The sequence below is a fragment of the Filicampus tigris genome, chromosome 22 (assembly GCF_054856515.1).
Source record: "Filicampus tigris isolate MCC_2025a chromosome 22, RoL_Ftig_1.0, whole genome shotgun sequence".
Classification (NCBI taxonomy): domain Eukaryota; kingdom Metazoa; phylum Chordata; class Actinopteri; order Syngnathiformes; family Syngnathidae; genus Filicampus; species Filicampus tigris.
Genome location: NC_141238.1, coordinates 837,691 through 857,927, shown reverse-complemented (window position 1 = coordinate 857,927; position 20,237 = coordinate 837,691). Strand labels below are relative to the sequence as shown.

Here is a 20,237-nt window from a genome sequence, read left to right as displayed (position 1 = left end):
TAATTGCGAAGGATGCTAATCTGCGATTCGGTTTGATGGTGTCGCCATGAAATATTCACGCGTTTCCTCGCAATAAGCTGCCTTTGCGGCACCATCGCGCGTCTGATATTGGCAAGAGGCTGCCTGTGAGAGCGCGCACGAGCGGGAGAGACGTGAGGGAATCAGACGAGGATGATACTTGACAGTCGTTCGCCGCCGCGTGACGCCTCTCCTCACCTGAAGCGCCGACGTCCTTCGCGACCATCTGCCTGTCGTTCGCTCGCAATTGATTTGCCCTTGCGCCCGAGCGACTTGGGTGGGGTGGGTGTTGACGGATGTTTGGCACGGAGCCTCAGGAATGTGGATAATCCTGAATACGAAATATCGACGAGCTTCCTTTGTTAATTGATCGGCCGCTCGCTCAGTGTGAAACGTTGAATTAGTGCCACCCGATGAAACAATTCTGATTCGCTGTATTTTGCTTTGAAGCGCTTTTCATTGATTGTTATTTGTTGATTTCCGTTTCCTCCTGTTGACATCTTTTCAATGACAGCGGAAGCAGGAAGCACCATCTGCTGCCTGACTACAACAATAACAACCACAAAAAAAAAACGTTTTCAGTCCATAAAGATCTCAGGTAGGTTCTTGTTATTTTCCCCTGGAAGTCCTCTTTCCATTCAAATCAATTTGCTTTCATCAGGGATGAACGCTTGGTAAAAGGGGGTGGGGGGGGGATTAAAGATGCAGAAGATAAAGCCCCTTTTACTTTGGCGACAAGGGCTCGGGTCAATTCTCTCACATGCAACAGACCAAAACACAAGGACCCCAAAAAGTTGAATACATTCCATTCAAGATCCATTTATTCGAATTATGACGATTCTTATTGTTCCATCTTCAAAATGTGCAAACGACTCTACCAGCGGGACAATAATTCAAGCGAGTCCATTCATAGCTTCCTCCTTTTAAATGCATTCCATTGTGTCGAGTCGTCACGCAGGGCTGCACAACAGTGATCGTGTTTCACGTGACTGTTTTCCACCTCTTCCATTCAATCACTTGAGGTTCTTTTGGCGGCAGCAAAGGACGCGGAAGTCGACGCGTTGCTCGTCACGTAGGCTGGAATCGAATCTACGGTCGATGAGCAAAATGCGACGAGCCGCCGGTACAGCATAATCGCATCTTGGGGCGGGCTTTCAAGGCTCAAGGGCACTGCGGCGGTGGCGCATTCCGTTTTGCATTCCACATTCAGGACGTTACCCAAAGGGGCTGAGATTCAAAATGGCGCCAAAGCAACCTTTAGGTTACGTTGAGCCCCATTAGATGAAAAGTCTCACCCGCTCCAGAGTTCCCAGCGTCGTCGCTCTCTGCTTCAAAGGCGTCCTTAGATTAAAAGAGCGCCGGGGCGCTGCCATTTTCAACGTCGGCGGCGCCACCCTTACCCACTTGGCTGCTGGAATATGAATGAGGCACATAGATGAGAATATATCACATATTTCACATATTTATACCGACATGAATAAACCTGCGCTGATCTCACTGGGATTAGTCAGTCAAAAATGGACTCGGTTGGTTAAGAGTTGACCCGCTGTCCTTGGGTGATGCACATTCCTTGAAGGTAGGTTGAGTGGGGGTAGGGGTGGGGGGCCGGGGGGGGGGGGGGGGGGATGATGCACAAAGGCACCACTCTGATGTGTCTCATTAATTCTTCAGCTCAGCGGGCTGCGGACGGACGGAGGCGGCAGATTGACAGGGGACGAGGAGACATCCCCGACGTCTCACAAATGCTTTGAAATGGAAGTGTAGTTTAGCGAGTGTGCCTCCGAGCTCTAAACGGACACACATCAACCCCCCCCCCCCCGCTTTATATACAAGCAGTCGGTCTTCCCACTGCGAATGCACGAATCGCACAAACTGCAGTGACATGATTATGCCTTGTCAAGCCCAGAAACATCATAAAAAAAAAAAAAAATAGTCTTGATTTCCAGCGAGCAATAATATGGAGATCAGGAGACGTCAGGACTGCGGCGGGGAGGTAATAACCCAGGTGCTGCCACGAGGGGAGCTCCCGTGTGTTCAATTAGCAATCATCGCGCACTCTAATCACCCTCAAATAGGCTTGGTTACGGTTTACGGCGCAGCTGATTGCACAACACCCGTCGGCTGGCTGTTTTGGAGCAAACGCGGGAACTCGGGTGAGCAAATGCGAGCCGACGAGCCTGCAGGAAGGCACTCGAATGTATCGTTCACAATGTATCTCATTCACGGGCAGGGGGAGTTACTCAAGAAAAATGTCCAGATGACAGCAGAATTTTTGGAAAATCTTTATCAAACATGTTTTTGAAACACTTCAGGAATGAGTCAAAGCCATCTTTTGTCGTGGTCAAGCTACAAATGAGACTTTTATTGACGTCTTTAAATGTTTCGTAAGCTAGCCGCGTCACCATAAATTAGGAGTCATAATAAATAATAGGAGAAGAAGAATAAATAATCCTAACCGATATAAATATGAGTGTTGAAATGATTTTTTTGCGGACAACTCTGGTTGGCGTCACCCACGAAAACATTTTTTGTACAATCTGCCCCGGTGCACAATCAGTCCGACCAGTTTTGTCGCTACGTCGACCACAACCTATTCACGCCACATCGATATCAAGTGTAGACGAAAACAAAAGTTCATACAAAAAGTTTAGTCGCGAGATTACAAATCGTGAAAAATACCCCATTCCCCCTCGGCAGTGTAAAAAAAACGTTGCCCCGAACGAGGCAAGTAGCTCCAGATGAGTGACAACAACACGTACGGTGGGATGACGGGAGTTTTAGCGGACCTTCCCGTCTCGCTGGATGTTAGCGAAAGCAGGCGAGCGAGAGTCAAATGACCGAGGTTGCGAAAAGTCTTGGGGAGCGAAGCAATGGCGCCCGTGCCCGGCGACGGGTGACTCGATGTGCGCTGTAAACAACTCCTACACGGTCGTCACGGACAAGAAGGCCTTCCGGACTTTGGAGTCCTCGGGGACCCGGGCCCCGTGGCTCATCAGCTCCTGGATGGTCATCCAATTGTCAAGAATCTTTTTGTTGCGCGTCTTCATCATCTTCTTGTGACTGAGCTCCAGGATGTTGATCTCCTCGCGGCCCTCGGCGCCGCTGGCCGGGCCCTCCTTCAGACACTCAAAGCGGCTCTTCTGCATGAACTCCCTCCTCTTCCTCTGCTCCCTGGCCCGCGCCAGGTGCTGCTTCCTCTCCTCCTTGCTCCAGTAGCGACCCATCTTCATCTCGCTCGCGGCGTCGTCGTCGGTGGTCATGCCGCCGCTGCGCTCCTCTCGGATCCGGAGCGCTCGCTCCCTCAGGATGCGGTCGCGGGCCGGCCGCCGGGCCACGTAGCGGGAGCCGTCCGATCGCACTTTGACCTTCCACTCCAGGCGCGGCTCCCCGGAGCGAGCGCGTCGGCCCGGCGGATCCCGGCAGACGCTCAGCAGGCTCAGCTGGCTCTGGGAATACTCCAAGGACGCGTGTTGTTGTAGCAGCTGCACGTAGCTCTGCAACACAAACGACCGGCATATAAGGTGTATCCAGATCCGATCAGGACAAAGTCTTTGGTATGAGTGCGAATTTAGATCTAGATTAGGTTGTAATTTGAAGCTCTTTTCCTGAAAGTTGCCGCGCTTTCGCCAGTGAGAAACTCCTCGCCCGTAAGCGTTTCCTCAATCGGCATCATACCAACCTGAAGTCGCCGGGATCCGAGCGAGCCGTGGTAAGGGCTGCCTTGGTATGAGGCAAACGTCGGTTTCCTTTTGGGATCTTTGGTGTCCCCCCTTTTCTCGCAGCGCTCGTCGTCCGCCGGCAGCGCCGGGTCGGACTCGGATCGAGAGGGGTTACTCTGGTCCGGGCCGCTCGAGAAAACGGCTCGTGCGCCTTGCTGCGGCGAGCCCCGAGACTTGGGATTAGGGATGGGGCCGCAGGGCTTTGACGAGGCCATTTGGAGGTTCTTCCGGTTGGCCGTGCCGACGCGCTTCTGCAGGGAACGTTCGGGAGATCGCCCCCCCCCCAGCGGAGTGGAGCGGGCGCTCTCCGCTGCGTTGTAGGCACTGGAGCTGTCTTTGTCTCGGGTCTCCTCGCTCGGAGGGTGTTCGCGGATGTCGGCCGACCCGCCGCGGCTCTCGAGCCTCCCGCCCGGCGAAGGCGTCGGGGCGTCCGTCCGCCGGGCCTGGCGGAGCTGATGGGCCTGCATGATGTTCTGGCACTCCAGCTCAATGCTGCGCAGTTCTTCGTTTAACATCCTCAGCTCTTGCTCCACGCCCTCACCTTCCTCACCTTCCTCAGCGCTATCGCCGCCCCCCCCGCCCTGCTCCGTGAGGCTGCACTCGATACTGCGCCGAATGGAGTACACCCCGCGCTCCGCGCCCTTGCGGATTTGGCACTTGACTTCCAGAAGTTGCTGGAAGTGATTCTCCACACCCAAGATTCCAGTCCCGCCGCTGCGAACGCTCAGCACCCCTTCGCACCCTTGGCCTTTCGTCGCTGCCCCCGGCCTGTGGGGATCCCGCGACGGCACAGCATCTCGCCATTGTTCCCTCAAACACAGAGCCGGGCTCCTCCTGTAGAGGCCGGCCAATAGCGGTCGGCGCTCAGGACTGTCTGTACTGCACCAAAACCCGCTGTCTTCGTCTTGGCCGTTGGAGGAACGGGTAGCTGCGTCGGTTGTCCTTTCCTCTTGAGCCTGTAGGGTAAAGAATGAAAACGCGGCGAGCGGATTGCCGGGCGAGCGTTTGGATTTCACCGCCGGATCCCGAGTCACTCATTCCGAACCTCGTCTTGCCCGAGGTTGCCGTCCTCCGTCCCCACCTCCGGCATCCCCATCTTCAGCTCCTTCACCGGCTCCTCTCGCTCATCGTCGAGCCAGGCGCGGTCCTCCGGCTGAAAACCAAACCGCACATCACCGAGCAAGAAAGCTTGACACGTTGCCGGGCGGAGCACCGCGGTGACGCTACCCTCGTCTCCGGCCGCGCCACCAGCAGGACGACGCTCGTCGCATTTTCTCCTGACAGCAAGGAAAGTGCCTCCTCTCGATCCTGCAGCGCCTGGCCATTTATCTGGAGCCAAAAACACGCCTGTAAAACGATTTGATTTGGTTGTGCGCCAAGCCTTGTGAGTGCCGGCTTTACGGGTGTGTTTTTGCCGGTCTTTGTTTGTTTGTGCCCCGCGGGGACAGTCGCGCTCAGTCACCTTGTCTTTACGCCAATAGGAGGGATAATAAATTCACTTTTTTTTTTTTTTGAAACAGTGCTTAGTACGCATCGTTTTTGCGACTTTTATACGGCGCGCCTTGTTTCTTTTTCCACTTCATGAGAATATAAATGCCACTTGTTGAAGAGCTTACTCGCAGGATACGATCGCCGTTCTTCATGCGCCCGTCTCTTGCCGCTAAGCTGTTTGGCTCCACCTAGGCAAAACACAACAACACAACGAAAAAAAAATGGTGCATTTTTCAAGCGCTACATTTTTGAAAATGTAGTTCTTTCTTCACTCTCGAGTGAGCGTCTGACATTTGCGACTTCTTATTTGACCCGATGTGCCTGGTGGAGATTCCGATCTTCACAACCTAACGGTCCGTACCTGGCTGACATAAATGGCCGTGTCCTCCTCCTCCTCCTCGTCGGTCCGGTAGCACAACGTCAGGCCCAGCTTCTCTTGAGTGTTGTGCTTGCATAACTCCACTTCCTGTTGGAGAAAGCAATCGCAGTCAAGCAGTTTGTCAAGCACTCCAAATCTGACTCAGCTTACGCGTTCTATGCAGAGGATAAAGAACATAAGCCTGTCATGCTATTTTTACATTGTCCATCTACACTGTGGGTCTCTTTTCAAAACAATCGTGTCAATTTGCAAGAAGGAGGTCACCGTGTTGCCGACTTGGGCGCATCACCGGCGATTTGTCAATCAGCAGCAAGCGCACGCAGGTGCGATCCCGCCTCGCCCGTGCGGTCGGCAAGCCCCTCCGGGCTGCGGGGGGAGATGCACATTGCGCTAGCCGGCTGCGTACGAAGCCTCTCATCCATATCACGCAGCGAGTTAGGCCTCAGCTGGCAGCGAGGGAGCCCTAATGACCCACAGTGGCGCCCGCTCAAGCAGGAAGTGGCCATTAAGCCAAACGGAGCTGACGGCAGCTCGTCACTGTCACAGACAATCAGCCGCAGGTCCTCTTTTTGGACCGCCGCAATCCATTTGTACGACTTCTCGTCTGCTCGTTAAAGTAGTTTTTTACCATTCGCTTTCACACAGGTGCGATCGTACCTCATAAACGTACTCCTCGTTACGCCCCACTTCGGCCGGCATATTGGACAGATACTCGGGGCATTCGTAGAACTCGTGTTCCGCGGTGTGGATAGAATGGCAGCTGGAAAGCAAAAAAAAAAAAGAGCAGTCACGTCAAACCGACCGAACTAAAGCCACCGCTCGGTCACTTCGCCCAATTGGCTTGTCGCTCAAAAGAGTCGGGCCAAGAGAAAGGCGCGGCTCGCACCTGTCGGACAAAAGGAAGGGACAGACGTCGGGCACGGGCGGCGTCACCGCTCGCAGCTTGGCCAGCGCCGTGATGTGCTCGAAGGTGATGTCGGTTTGCGTGCACACGTCGGCCACGCGCGCCGCCGCCTCCTCCTCCGACGGGGGCTCTCGCGCTGTGGCCTCCGCCGCCGTCTCATCCTGCTCCACCTCGGACAAGTTACGCCTGTTCACCTGCGGCGAGAAGACTCGAACGTTAGTTCCGCACCATTCCGGCTCAAATGAATTGACTTCATTCGCCTTGCTTGCTCATTAAGCACAGTGAGCCTATTAGAGGAATCGTAACTGGTTTCCTCATTTTATTTGTTGACAACGTCCACGTTTTCTAAGGTGACGTGGCAAAGAGCCGTCGGGGGCCACAGGCTACCAATCCGGTAGTTTGCGATCTCCTAATTAAAGTCGCGGTCAGCCACGAGCGACCCAAACAGCGCCGCGTCTCCTGAAATTGGGGTGAAAAGTCGCACGGTGAAGGTCAGCCCGAGGCCTTCAATATGCTCAAATGTGTCACTGGCTTTTATCTCTTTTTAATTCAAACGGGAGGACTGCTGATAAGCCACGGCGTTTTATTCGTGTTTGCCGCGCGGAGATAAGAGCATGATGCACAATCTGTCAGAGAGGGTGTCATTGTGGGGGGGAGGGAGAAAAAAAAAAAGACATTCTTCATATCCAATTTGCTGCGCTGACGATGGCGGCGTCACGAGAGCCGTCGTTATTCCATCGCGACGAGGGAAGGAAGCGCAGGCGGCGGCGGCGGCTCGCCCCCCGCAATCTGCCGTCATAAATGTCTCATTTCAATAAGAAAAGTGCAACGGGGACTTTGAGTGACAGGCATTGACCCGTTGCCTCGCCGCGCCATTGATGCTGGAAGACATTTTGGCGGAGGAAATGCACCCGTGGAAGTACTTTTGAGTATTGGAGTGCGCCTGTTTGGATGAAAAAGTTGATTTCAATGTTTTCAGCTTTGGATGGCAGAGGATAAAAAACATGTTTAGCTGTGGCTACAAATGTAAATCCGTCCTACTCAATGTTGTTTTTCCGTATCAGCAATGCAGCCGTTCATCAAAGGGACGCGGCATTTTCATGGGGGACATGCAAATCAAACGGCGGCGAGGTAAAGACGGCCGCTCGCGGACGTCGGCGCGGCTCTTGAATTTGGACCTCGCCACATATGCAAAAAAAAAAAAAAAAAAAAAAAAAAAAAGACGCTCAAGTGGCATCGAGTGTCCTTCGGCGTTTTGCAGACGCGAGGCCGTGCACAAAAACAGCCAATTAGTTCTGCATCGAGACACGAAACACGGATTAAGCAGAGCGCCGTCAACTAAGCCGCCGCCTCGCAAGACGAATTCCAAATAAATATTCTTTCGGGCGGCAGCACATTTCCGGGGCCGGCTGTCCTGTGCCGTCCTTCAACTGGTCGTGCCGAGTTCAAGTCCCTCACATGGTCAAGTGTCTGCCGGCGTCCTTCCAAAAAATCGACTGGGGTGTTTTGCAGCTTGCCAACAACCATCACAATACCGATTAGAAAAAGATGGATCATTTACAGACATGCATTTTCAATAGCGCTGATGCGGATTGGGGTCGCAGGACAGGGTCGTCAGTCAGTCGGTTTTTGGCATATATATATAAATATATTTGGATCAAAATGGAACTTGAAGTTGAACTCACCAAGGGGCTTTGATTGTCTTCTAATTCATTCATTTCAGATTCGGGCTGAAGGCAAAAAAAAAGGTTTGCGTAAAACACTTGCTTTCCTCGAGAACCCCCCCCCCTCAAAAAAAAAATCAAAGATTCATGTAGCGGCTCTTTGCATAAAATTAAATGGGTTTTTTTTCTTCCAAAAAGCCTCAAGTGTGAAATTCATATTTTTCCGCCGCTATCAAACTTCTTCAAGGAATTTCAAAGTGATGCATGTTTATGCTAACTGCAACATGTAGCTCATTAGCATTATTCATAACATGACGTTTGCCCTTTGGTGGAGATGAAAATCGAAAAAAAAAAAAAAAAAAAACGCATCCGCTTATGAGGAGGGAAAATGTTGCTTAAAAAAAACATAAGAGCTTTCAAAATCCCTCGAGTCATTCCGACTCAGATTGTAACAAAACACATCGGCGCCAATTAGCCATTTCGGGTACCGTTGGTAACTTGTCACAACGAAATTGGATAAAATTGGACTTTCCTGTTCGTGATTATAATTTTTCTCATGGTCTCAAAAAAGGCGGACACTCCTTAGTTTGCCCCCCCCCCCCCAAAAAAAAATTGGTGGGGAGAATTAATTCCATGGAAATATCACATTGAGGCATATGCGAATCCCACCAAACGGGTCCACGGGCAAGACAAAATGCATTTGCTCAAACATCAACACCGACATTTGCACGTCCACACCATTTGGGGAGTGGAACGCTCCAGCCTGGGGGCGCATTATGCCAACACCCCCGCGCCTGCCACATGTAATCAAAGCCGCCGACTACGCAGACGCTTTTGTGCCATTCTATCCGTCCGTCACTGGACTCGCCGGTGGCCTCCGAGTGGGCCTAATTGACTTCCAAACGCAGCTTGGTCAAGTGGGAATTCGACACCGGCACGCCGCTGTAACCTCATCCCCCTTCGGACCACCGGAATTATCGATATTGCACTGCGGGTTTTCAAAGTGCTTCAATTAAAATATATATTATACTCTACATTGACTGACTGGGGGAAGCAAAAAGGAAACGTCAGTAAAATTTCATATTAATCGGAGGATTTTTTTTTTCCTTCAGCCTTGTCGTGTATCATTTTTTTTCAAAACAGTACCTTTTTAACTCATTCACTGCCAGTGACTAATTTCCTCGTCTTTTCACAGTCCAGCCATTCAATCCCAGGAATTTATATTTTTTTTCCATTTTTTTTTTTTTTCAAACGTTAGGCTCTGAAAATGTCTGGCAGTGAATGAGCTCATTAAAAAAAAAAAAGTGTATGTTGCTCTACATGCTCCTAGGTAGAACATTTAAAAAACTCCTCCCTTGTGGGGGTGCAGTTGCGGCAAAGTGTATCAATAAGTGCTCCAGAGAGTGACAGCCGCGCAGAGGCAACGGGCCGGAACAACGTTGAAAGAGTGCCTGGCGACTGATAAGGAGCGAGAGAATGCCTTTTAGGAAGAATGGAAGCTTTCCTGCCTCCGCCTTTATCGCTGGCCTGCTATCCTCTCATCTTGGCCAGGCTAATTGGCCAAAGCTGATCACAACCCAGAAGACCCCTCATCACGCATCAAGACCACAGCTGACATTTTCACACGCTCGTAAAAGTAAAGCAGAGCATGTGCAATAAAAACAGATCTTTATTGGGTGTGTGTAAATATGGGTCTATCTACCTCTTAAATGTGAGTGTGTGTGCGCGCATCTTTTGGCTTTGTCCGAAGGGGGAGGAGGGAAATGTGGCAGGCTTTCATTCCGGCCTTATCACGGCCAGCACAGTCGTCGGCGGCTGGTTGCTTTTTGCCTTTTTGACCCCGGGCAAACAAGCGCGTGAAAATGAAAGTGTACGACATCTGCAAAAAAAAAAAAAAAAAAACCATAATCGTAGCGCAATCGATTTTTCTTCTCTGACATGCAATCCCACAGCCGAGGGCGTTTGCATCCCGAGACGGAAAGGGAGCCACTTGTCAAGTGCGATCACGCTCACGTGTGAAAAGGTCCACCCGGTGACCCGCGCGGGCCGGCAGCGGCACTTGTTAGCGCCCCGACAAGAAAACACGGCCGAAGATCAAATTGAAAGGCTCGCCTTCTTCGAGGGTTGCTGCAAACGGCAAAGAAAGATTCTGGGTGACGTCGTGGCCCAGGTTTGAGGGGGCCATATGGAGTGGCCGGCTGTGTGTGGACTACGCCGCTGCGTGTAACCGCCCCCACCCCCCCCCACGGCGGCGTCTAACAGGCTGGACATGTGGCTTAGCATCTGCCCCCGGCGCATGCGACACAGACACAGACGTTGACCCGATAGCGCACCGACAACATGCTCCTCCCCCCCCCCCCAAAAAAAAGCAAATGTTAAATATTCCAGAAAAAGAAAAAAAAAAAATCGGAAAAATCAAATATTTATTTGTTCTTGGCAGATTCCCATCAGGGGCGAGTGACGCAGTTCATGACCACAGCCAACAGACGGGCACTGTGGTGAAAAAAAAAAAAAACGTGATTGTTAATCATTACGCCATGCAGCGTCTCCATCCCAATTTGAAAATCAATAAAAGAGAAGAAAGTCAACGACTTGTATCTGACAATCTCCCAACAGTCCGCTTTCACTCCGATCATCCATAAGCTCTCATCTCTTATTCCGAATAGGCGGTCTCCGTGGAAACGCAGACTGCAGCCAAAAAAAAAAAAAAAACGCTCGGTGGGAGAACAACAGTCGGGCTGGAGGAGACTTGAGAAGTGCGGAAGCACGAAAGGGAAAAGCGACGAGGGGATTGCCGGGAAAGCTCTCGCTCCCTCGTCAGCCGCCCGTTTGAGCACAAAGTCCCGCCGTGACACACTTCACACTCGCGCAAACTCGACTCCTCCCTCTTTTTTCCCCCCTTTTTCGCCTTTGACCAAAATTGTGCTCCTAACCCCAATTTAAGTGCTAATGACCAACCTATGCATCATGTTACAGTGGCTTGCATTAGCTTCTATCGCTGGCGCCGTTTTTAGAAATAAAACGTGCCTATTTTTGATGAACCCTTAGGCCTAATACGTGACTGTATTGGAATATTGCTCATTCTGGTGGATGCTTTTGGAGGCGGGACTTGGTGGGAAAAGTCAGCTGTATTTCTTGCCTCGCACCCAAGCAGCTCATTATTTCGTGCAATAAGACATTGTTGCCCGCTTCTTCTCATTTCTAGCTTGGTTTGACATGAGCACGCTTCCCGTGAAATATCGTGCTCATCCTCATTACGCGGTAGCCGGTTCTGCTGCCGCTGCTGGCTCACAGAGCACGACACTAAATGATGAATGAACGGCCCGCCGACACTCCACTTGCCAACAAGAAACGTTTGCCATGCTCAGCACCTGACCATATGGCCAGGATTGTTGAAAAAAAAAACAAAAAAAAAAACGTGGAATAATAATTAGAGTGAGATTCACACTTGACAGCCACTCGCTTTCTAATCAACACATCCAAACCTTGTGAAACACAATTTTCTGTCCATGCTGACGACGTTGTTGAAGGCTGGCAGCCATCAAAAACAAAAAACAAAAAAAAACATCTTCTCCCTTTCTAAGAATTGTATTCAAACGTGCCCCAAAGGTCAAAACTCCGGCAGAATGTCACAACAACAGCTGAAAATGCATTCAAGCAGCAGCGGACAGTCCTTGTGAAAGTTCAGCAAATCATAGCTTGGGAGTTTACAAAACAACTTGCAGTGAATTGGTCATTTAAGAAAATGCAAAATGACAACGTGCCAAAACAAAACTTTTGTGTGTATAGATCACATTATGACTACAATACGCACAACCCTAATCTAATCTTTTTCATTCAGATTACACCCCTAATATATATACATATACATACAGTATACTTTTTGCTCTTGACTGCTAATCATGAGAGGGTCCCCCCCAAAAAAATCCAAAAGTTCGAGAACCCTTTTCTTTGAATATTTGATGCATTCTTGCCTCGAGGAGGCAAAGAGTTAGGTGAAATAACCTGCGGCCCACTTTGAACTTTCTCTCCGATTCGCCCCTCTTATTTCCTTGCTCCTCCTCGCTTTTGTGTCCCATCGTCGTGCTCTCACCTGTGCAATCTCGTACAGCAGCTTGTAGTGCTCCTCCCGCTTCTGCAAGGTGCACAAATTGCAGCCCATGCTTGGTTGCCAGGGAGACGGCGCGCCGGAGCTCCCCCGCGGGGCTGAAACGCGCTCGTGCTCCTCGGCTCCCCTCTCGCATCCCTCAGAGGATCTCCGCACTCTGTGCAAACACACGCGCACACGCACGCACGCGCGCCAGTATCACTTGACCGTCTTCCGCGGCGTGTCCCTCGCATCGAGTCCAAGCACCTGTCTCCTTTCCTCCTCCGCCTCCTCCAGTGTGCGAGCTCACACTCGCGCGCAGGCAGACTTTTGGCTCAGGCGGGCACACCTCCTCCCGCGCGTGGCAGGCTGCGGGTGGGCTTCCCGCTCATTGGCTGCGAGACAAGCGGAGGGCGGAGGGCGAGCATCTGTAGGTCTTTGAATTTTAGAGTGTCATGTGAGGAGCGAGATTTGGACCCATACGCAGATATGACACAAAGTTGAAGGCTAAAAAGTAACAACAGAGATCAGGACCCTAGCACCCGCACACGCCAAAAATCGAATGATTTCGAGTGACTTAGTGGATGACGCCAAACCAGCTAGCGGGCTAGCCGGACTAGCTATACTAGCTAACAGTCCTGACATAGGTAGTTTAATATGTTTACGTTTTTGTTATTCATTTATAATGTATACATAATACATAATATATACTGTAATTATGACTTCTATTTACACTTATGACAAGTTACCATCTCTCTCTGCGGATAGCAAATGCCCATCAAACACAAAAAAAAACAACAACAACCCTAAAAAGGAGCTGCAGTATGTTTTCCCTTCCACAAAGTTTGTTGGAAGTGTGCTAGCAATAATGAGTGATGGCGGTAACAAAAGGGGAAAATGAAAGCTCCTGCCCTGCACTTTATGGAGGCAACAGGGCCAGTAGGGGTCACGCTGATTTATGTTTACCATGAAATAGAACCAGGGAACTCCCGGTCGGACAAAGTGCCCGCATGACCAAACGCCGTCACGGCCAAGGCGCAGATGCGTCATCTTGTTTATCAGCAGTCATGCAGCCACAAGGACCATAGTGGGGCAGTCAAGGGCGTCGGCGCGATAACACTTAACCCTCCTCGCCACTCACTTTCGGATGAGGTCACCCCCGTCGCCTCCTGACGTCCCCAAAATGACATCACCGGCTCGTGAATTCCCCTCCCCTTCCTTTGTCGCAAACCCGGTGGACAACTTGCGAACATCCGCTCCAGCCCGGCTAATTCTCACTGGAGGAATCGTAAAAACGGCAGCGCTGCGGCCTTTCGTCAGAAGGTGATATCATCATCGTGCACATTTATGACCGCCACCATCCCTTTTTATTGTTCATATTGCCCTCTTGCTATCATGTCTCCTTCAATTTTATCATCCCCTTTATATTCCGCCGCGATGACACGCACACATGCGCCTGCCTCAGACTCTTGTAAAACTCCAAACGAGGAAAGTGTTGAAGGTCTGCATCGGGAATCATCGTATCCCAACGGGGAAAAGTTGAACCGAAAACGTACATGACGCGCGATGTGATTGATGGGAAATTGGCCTTTACACTTCCTCAGATACATTCTCTTTTTTGGGTTAGGGTCAAAAGAGAAAAATGCGGTCAAGTGGAAAGACCCACGGCGTCCTTTGGGATTTTTCAAGTCGCCGTCCTCTAAATGCGTGGCTAATAAGACAAAAGCTCGGTGTAATTCAATTAAGCGTCGAGCAAAGCAGACTTGATTAGCGTCGGCCGCATGTCTCCTCGCCAACGGCGTGAGAAGAGCCCGAGGGTGCCTCGCTCACGGATCTCGCTATCTGTAAGCCATCCATTATTTACAACGGCGAGCCATTCATCTGGCTAAAAACACAATTAGACACCAAGCGAGAGGCGGAGGCGAATTACCGCAAAGTGTCTTTAGCCATTGTGTTCCCCGCCCTCGTAATTACATTTTAACTATTAATTACGGACTAATGCCGAGATGCGATTCGCGCAACGTCACCCTTGTGGTCTCGTTCAGGAAAAAGGCCTGGCAAAAGACATTTCATTAGCAAATCCAAGAAACAAAGGACAGGCAAGACAATGCATCTGGCAAGGTTGCATCCAGTAGCTTTTTTGTTCCCCAAATGTGCCACTTGTGTAAAATCATTCACTGGTGAATGCCGAGAGACCGTCGCCCTTATCGTTTCAAGACAAAATGCGCATTATCGCATCTCTCAAATCACAGCCGCTTGCCTGACTGGCTGAGCAAGACTGCATGTTTCGGAAGCGGCGTCACCCGACACCCTTTCGGGGCCGCCTCGGTTCCGCTTCATGGTGCAACGCAGCGGCTGGAAGCGCCGCACTGCCGGCTGGACGTTTGTGTTAACGCAGCGGCGCGACTCCAATAAAAGCCGCCGTGGAAAGTCGTCCCCCCGCTGCACTAATGGCACAAGCGGGGGCCTCTTAAACTTCCCACCGCATCTGTGCCAGTATTGAACCGTACACGCTGAGAGAAAGCGTCACAGGAAGGCGGGGCAAGGGGAAACAAATGGAAACAAAGTGACACAAAGTGTTAACCTCAAATGTAAAAAGCAGATGGGGAGCACAAGACTCATCCCTCTCTGGCTTTCTGGATATGGAGCAGACACGACTCAGGAGAGACTTTCAGACCAAAGCAATCAATGCTGAAAGACGATAGAATTTAACACGCGGGATTCCCTTCATTTTCCATGCAAATTTTCTCCCCGGACGTGAATTAATGCGTCCTTAATCTGTCCCGCTTCAGACGGCGATAACCACGGGTACAGAACGGGCGCTTGGGTCAGAGGGCGTAAATGAGATTAGTCACATGCCGCTGAACTCGGGAGCATTTTCGTCTCACTTCTTGGTTGCAGCTGCCCGGGTTCCTCTTCGTGCTCCTTGCGATGGCGATAAGGACAAGTCGCTTGTCTTCTGCTTCGGTCAGAGAAAGAGAAATAAGCAAGGAAGATCAGGGTTAAAAGCAGACGTTTTGTTTTGGTTTTTTGCAAATCAACACCTAAGAGTGCGAGTGCAAGTAAGCGAGGAAACATCGATCGTGGGCCCTCTGCGACCGGCAGTCAATACGCGCAATAACGTTTTGCTCAACACCGCCCCTAAAACTAGAATCTATATTTTCGTGTTACACTATTGGCAATTAACTCCCCCAGAGTTAAGTATGTTTATACGAACAGCTTCTCATGGGGTTCTCTATTATTGTCTCCCATTCCGCTTAGCGATGACGGTAGCACGTTACTCGAATGTATCCATTTGTAATGCATTACTTTCCTGAAGTAATCTGACCACAGTTACTCTACAATTCGTTCCTGGATAGAAATGAATAATGACAATCAGCTCAAAAATGCTGCCTGCCATTCATTCACCCTCAAGTGGTGGTACCATGCCAAGTAACATAACCAAGTTGCTTTTCGAGTCAAGTCATCAGTATGGTAACTAATTAGTAACTCATTGACTTTTATTTCACAAGCGTTTTCCCTTTTCCGCCCCCACAGCTACGCGAGCTACGCACGCATGTGATTGATGACTAGATTGGGTGGGCGGGGCTCAAGAAATCCTGCTGGGCCCAATCTGCAGTCAAAAGTGGCAAATAAAAACCCATTTGCTATTCCCCTGACGGCTATGCAAAAAAAAAAAAAGAAAAAAGATAGCTGAATGTGTAAAAGTGAGGATTGTTAACATCTAGAGAGCAAAATTACAAACGTGTCTTTAGCCTAAGGAGACTTTTCACTGGCTTTAAAATTTGGACTAGCATTTTGACGAGCATCTGAGGCGTACCGACATTTTGGGTTCTAAAGTGATGCTGTTATCTTGTCCGCGCCGGCCTCCAGATTCAGATTCCGATTCAAATGTATTGTCATTACAACAAGTGCAACGAAAAGTAAAGTGCAGGCCCTTTCAGTGCAAAGACTAAAAAACATATACATACACATTTACATACATACGCATACATATACGCTCGCATATACATGTACATATACACATACATGTACACTCGCACATAAATAAATAAAAGAATCAAGTTTTCACTGTGAAAAAAGAGAAAAAAAGGCACATTACAGAACACAGATTGAGCAGATGTTAAGTGCAACTGAGTTGAATATAGTTGCATGCTCTCCATGGTGCAGCGGTAAAAAGACACAAGCAGTCTCTGGCTGATGTTGTTTGTCCTCAGAATTCTCAGGAAGTGGAGTCTTTCTTGTGCCTTCTTAGCCACCTGTGCAGCGTTCTTGTTCCAGGTCAGCTTCTCCTCAATGTGGACTCCCAGGAAGCAGAAGTCACTGACCCTAACACTGACAATAAATTTGAATCTGAATCTAAATTTAGTGAAGGCTGCCCTCATGTGGACGCTTTAGCTACTGCAACCTAGTGGTGACTACCTCAGGGTTGGCGGTTCAAATTTCTACTCAGTCCCTCTGTCAAGTTGGAATCTAGCAACATGTCTGTCTATTTATCTGCCTAATTGAAATGTTGTACAATACAAATAACAGCCAGTCATACAGTTCGTTGCGACAATAACGTATTTACAGCAGGACAAAACATGGAGGGTTGGCTTTATGTATTATTTAAAAAAAAAATCGATGGAAATTATTGTTTGAAAAACGCTGAATCAGTATTAATCAAAGCCTCACTTTAAAAAAAAATTCTGACACCAATTTAATAAATCTGAAATAGTCATCAACCTCAATTAAAAACAACTGAAATAGTGGGGAACGGGGGAGATAGCTATCTGTCTTTTTTAACTGCCAATCTTTTTCAAAATAGACTAATTTTACTCCTAAAAAATCAATTTTAAAAACCTGGAGAATTTAAAATATTTTAAAAAAATGAATGATTAACTACAACCGAACAACACATTTTTCCATCGAAGCGTGAAGTCAGTTTCATTCAAGTTGTTTGACTGACCTGTGCTTGTCTTTTTATTGTCTTTATCTACTTTGTTCTCCTTCTCTGCTCCGTTATGATGTACTCGCTCATTATTTATTTTAAATGTCCGCCAGCTCGCAAGCAGGCAATACCAACGCCGTCACGTGTTTTTGATGGATGTTCCACGCCATCTTTGTAGCGGAAGTTCCGCCTCGCGCCGCCGTGTAGACGAGCGGAGCCCGGACGTCACTTCCTTTTCTCCTGCGGCTGTGAACGAGACAACATGAAGGCGTCCGGCACTGTACGTAAAAATGTCGCTTTTCTTCTCAGCGGTCGGTCGCACGTTTCGCCCGCGCGTCCGAGTTGACCTGTAAGCAAAAGCGCGTCTTATTCGTCCGCTCGCGTGACTTCAAAGTTGGTCTCACGGGGACCTTTTTCGTCTTCCTCACGGCGGTGGTATTCGCTGGAAACATGGCGTCGGTCGGCGCACCATGTGGACGAAGACGACGACGGCGTGCTGCTCGCAGGCGGCCGAGATGGGAATTGGCGCAAATCCTCGCTTTTGCTCCCATAGCTTCCAATTGCTTATTTGCATCTTGTTGGTTTTGGGCTGGAAAAGGAGCGCCGAGCCACAAGAATGCGACCGAGGCTAGCGACGCGACAGCTGACGCGCGTTCATTTCGCCTCTCGCTCAAATTTTACGTTTTCGTCAATGTCTTCGAAAGTGGCGCTACTCTAGGAGCTTTACATTCCTACGCAAGATGTAAGACTTGTCGTCGTTATCCTTTGCACTCTATTTGCTCTGTTCTTTTTAGACTTGCAAAACTACTCGTGAACTCTAAAAAGCTGACTTTAAATAAAAGCAGTCTTTGAAAAATGAGTTTCATCGTCCAACTTTCATTTTGCGTTGTTTTTCCTTTGCTAAATGGATAAAACTGGCAAAGCTACTATTTCGGTTTTATATTATTTCATTGTTTTGCAGATCACTTGTATGTCGCTGGCTTAGATGTGAATAAATCAATTTTGACTTACTGCGTCTTTTTTAGCTTACTGCCAATAAATAAAAGCACCGATGTGCTTACTAAACATTTTTTCTGTGTATATTGTCAGTCATCCAGATCCGCAAAGTTTGAATTGAGGCAACAGGACTGGGTTGTTTGTTCTTACTTGTTTTCATAAAACGCTTGCGCCTTATTGGTTGGGAAGGGCTCGGTGTGGCGTGGCCACGTTTTGAGAAGTGAAGCGCTGGCACCCAAACCCAAAGATCACACGCATGTCAGTGGTGTGACCTAGTGTGGCGTGCGCACAGCAACGTTTGCCTTGTCGCCTTTCTCGGCCGCTTTGGTGCCTTTGAAAGTGAAACCAAGGCCTCACACGCGAGCCGCGCCCCCTCACGCGCCAAGGTCTGACCGACCGTGATGTTGTTTTGTATGTTTTTTGGGGGGCAGCTGCGAGAGTACAAGGTGATCGGGCGTCTGCTGCCGTCGCCCAAGAACCCGACCCCCCCGCTGTACCGCATGCGCATCTTCGCCCCCAACCACGTGGTGGCCAAGTCTCGCTTCTGGTACTTCGTGTCCCAACTCAGGAAGATGAAGAAGGCGTCCGGTGAGACCGTCTACTGCGGACTGGTACGTATTGCCGCTGTCGTCGTCATGGTTACGGATCCGTCCGCTGGAGCTAGAAGAGGTTGGGAGATGTGTGTGTCAAAACACATGTGAGGCAGGCCTCCAGACCTCCCCAAAATGGTGACCAACCCACCCCCAAAATTGAGATGGTGCAAGTAAAAATGTCATCTACTTGTAAACAGGAGTACACTTGCACAGCTGTGAATGTGTTGCCGTTTATATGCGCGCAGGTCCACGAGAAGACGCCTCTGAAGGTGAAGAACTTTGGCATCTGGCTGCGTTACGACTCGCGCAGCGGCACCCACAACATGTACCGCGAGTACCGAGACCTCACCACCTCCGGAGCCGTCACCCAGTGCTGTGAGTGGTGACCGCCCCTCCCCGCGCCCCCGATTGTTGCCGCCTCCCTAATTGAGCGTCTCCTCCCGGCAGACCGTGACATGGGCGCCCGGCACCGCGCCCGCGCCCACTCCATCCAGATCATGAAGGTCCAGGTGATCGCCGCCAACAAGTGTCGCAGGCCCGCCATCAAGCAGTTCCACGTGAGTCACTGCCCACTTTTGGTTAATGGCGGCTCTCTCAGCCGGGGGCGCCCCTTCCCCACGTGGGGGGGTCCCTCCGCTTTTGCACAAAGTCGCCAGATGAAAAAGTCCGGGTTCCTCTTCCAGACTTCGAGCTGGCGGTTGCGAAACTGGCGACGTGCAAGCGCTCGTTGCCGTTTGCTGGAGTTTTTGGGTCGACTGACGCAATTTTGCTTTGGTCCCGCAGGACTCCAAGATCAAGTTCCCGCTGCCCCATCGGGTCCTGCGCCGCCAGCACAAACCGCGCTTCACCACCAAGAGACCAAACACATTCTTCTAAATGCCTTTGGCAAAATGCAAATAAATTGTTGTTCTGGTTTGGAACGTTCAGCAGTCCGTCGTCATCTTTTTTCCTCCAACGACAAAGCGACTAACCCTTGCTTTCATTTCCAACGCTTGAGAGCATCACACGCCTGGTGCATTGTGGGAAAGGTCTTGTTTGTGGTCGTCTTGTTGGTTTTCTAAAGCGCTTCTCCTTTTGGGAGCGGCGGCTGTCTCGGAGCGGGACTGGTCGCCGGCCCTTCTAAGGAGGAAGGTTTATCTCGCTTAAATCATGCTGCTCTCTCACTTGACGCGGACAACAAAGTTTGGAAGGATATCGACCGCCTGCTTTTGAACTTTGGGAAAAAATGCGCACATTACATCAGAAAGAGTCTGGACTACAAGTCTGGAGGCCGCAACGTGCTAGATTTCACTACATAATACATTTAAAGTCAATTGGGCTAAACACTTTATTCAAAACCCCGCTTCTACTTGGAATTTTATTCCTTGGGTGGTTTAAACTTTACTTTAGGTTGCAATTACAATGTAGATACATTTTATATCTTTTTTTTTTCCAGAGGCAAGGATTTCAGATGTTA

The 20,237-nt window shown here is 49.9% G+C and overlaps 2 protein-coding genes and 1 non-coding gene across 7 annotated transcripts; 2 read left to right on the top strand and 1 right to left on the bottom strand.

The window, feature by feature from the left end:
* Positions 1–817: 817 nt before the first annotated feature.
* Positions 818–17,453, bottom strand: LOC147126326 (PDZ domain-containing RING finger protein 4-like). Of its 5 annotated transcripts, XM_086022852.1 has the most exons (13): positions 17,211–17,453; positions 15,151–15,221; positions 12,530–12,698; positions 12,269–12,440; positions 8,197–8,241; positions 6,494–6,705; positions 6,265–6,367; positions 5,590–5,694; positions 5,354–5,416; positions 4,965–5,066; positions 4,783–4,890; positions 3,698–4,693; positions 818–3,512 (listed from the first exon to the last, which is right to left on the bottom strand). In XM_086022852.1, exons 4-13 carry the CDS (start codon positions 12,335–12,337, stop codon positions 2,940–2,942), a joined length of 2,376 nt encoding a protein of 791 aa, XP_085878978.1. In that variant the 5' UTR covers positions 12,338–12,440; positions 12,530–12,698; positions 15,151–15,221; positions 17,211–17,453; the 3' UTR covers positions 818–2,939. The 5 variants fall into 5 exon arrangements, with proteins under 5 accessions (XP_085878978.1, XP_085878979.1, XP_085878977.1 ...); XM_086022853.1 differs by having other exon boundaries at positions 12,269–12,698; positions 15,151–15,224; XM_086022851.1 differs by having other exon boundaries at positions 12,269–12,698.
* Positions 17,321–19,710, top strand: rpl18a (ribosomal protein L18a). Its single transcript, XM_086022866.1, has 5 exons — positions 17,321–17,472; positions 18,620–18,799; positions 19,027–19,156; positions 19,229–19,338; positions 19,565–19,710. Exons 1-5 carry the CDS (start codon positions 17,455–17,457, stop codon positions 19,655–19,657), a joined length of 531 nt encoding a protein of 176 aa, XP_085878992.1. The 5' UTR covers positions 17,321–17,454; the 3' UTR covers positions 19,658–19,710.
* Positions 18,417–18,549, top strand: LOC147126325 (small nucleolar RNA SNORA68). The gene has a single exon (XR_015084892.1). It is a non-coding gene; the product is annotated as a small nucleolar RNA SNORA68 (small nucleolar RNA).
* Positions 19,711–20,237: the final 527 nt, after the last annotated feature.

Excerpts from the sequence above, each read along its gene's own strand:
- LOC147126326 (XM_086022853.1), bottom strand. The coding sequence starts at position 12,337 with ATGGGCTGCAATTTGTGCACCTTGCAGAAGCGGGAGGAGCACTACAAG. Across the intron at positions 6,706-8,196 it reads AAGACAATCAAAGCCCCTTG|GTGAACAGGCGTAACTTGTC; the intron begins GTGAGTTCAACT and ends TTCTCGCCGCAG. Across the intron at positions 5,695-6,264 it reads ACGAGGAGTACGTTTATGAG|GAAGTGGAGTTATGCAAGCA; the intron begins GTACGATCGCAC and ends TTTCTCCAACAG.
- rpl18a (XM_086022866.1), top strand. Across the intron at positions 18,800-19,026 it reads AGACCGTCTACTGCGGACTG|GTCCACGAGAAGACGCCTCT; the intron begins GTACGTATTGCC and ends ATATGCGCGCAG. Across the intron at positions 19,339-19,564 it reads CCGCCATCAAGCAGTTCCAC|GACTCCAAGATCAAGTTCCC; the intron begins GTGAGTCACTGC and ends TTGGTCCCGCAG.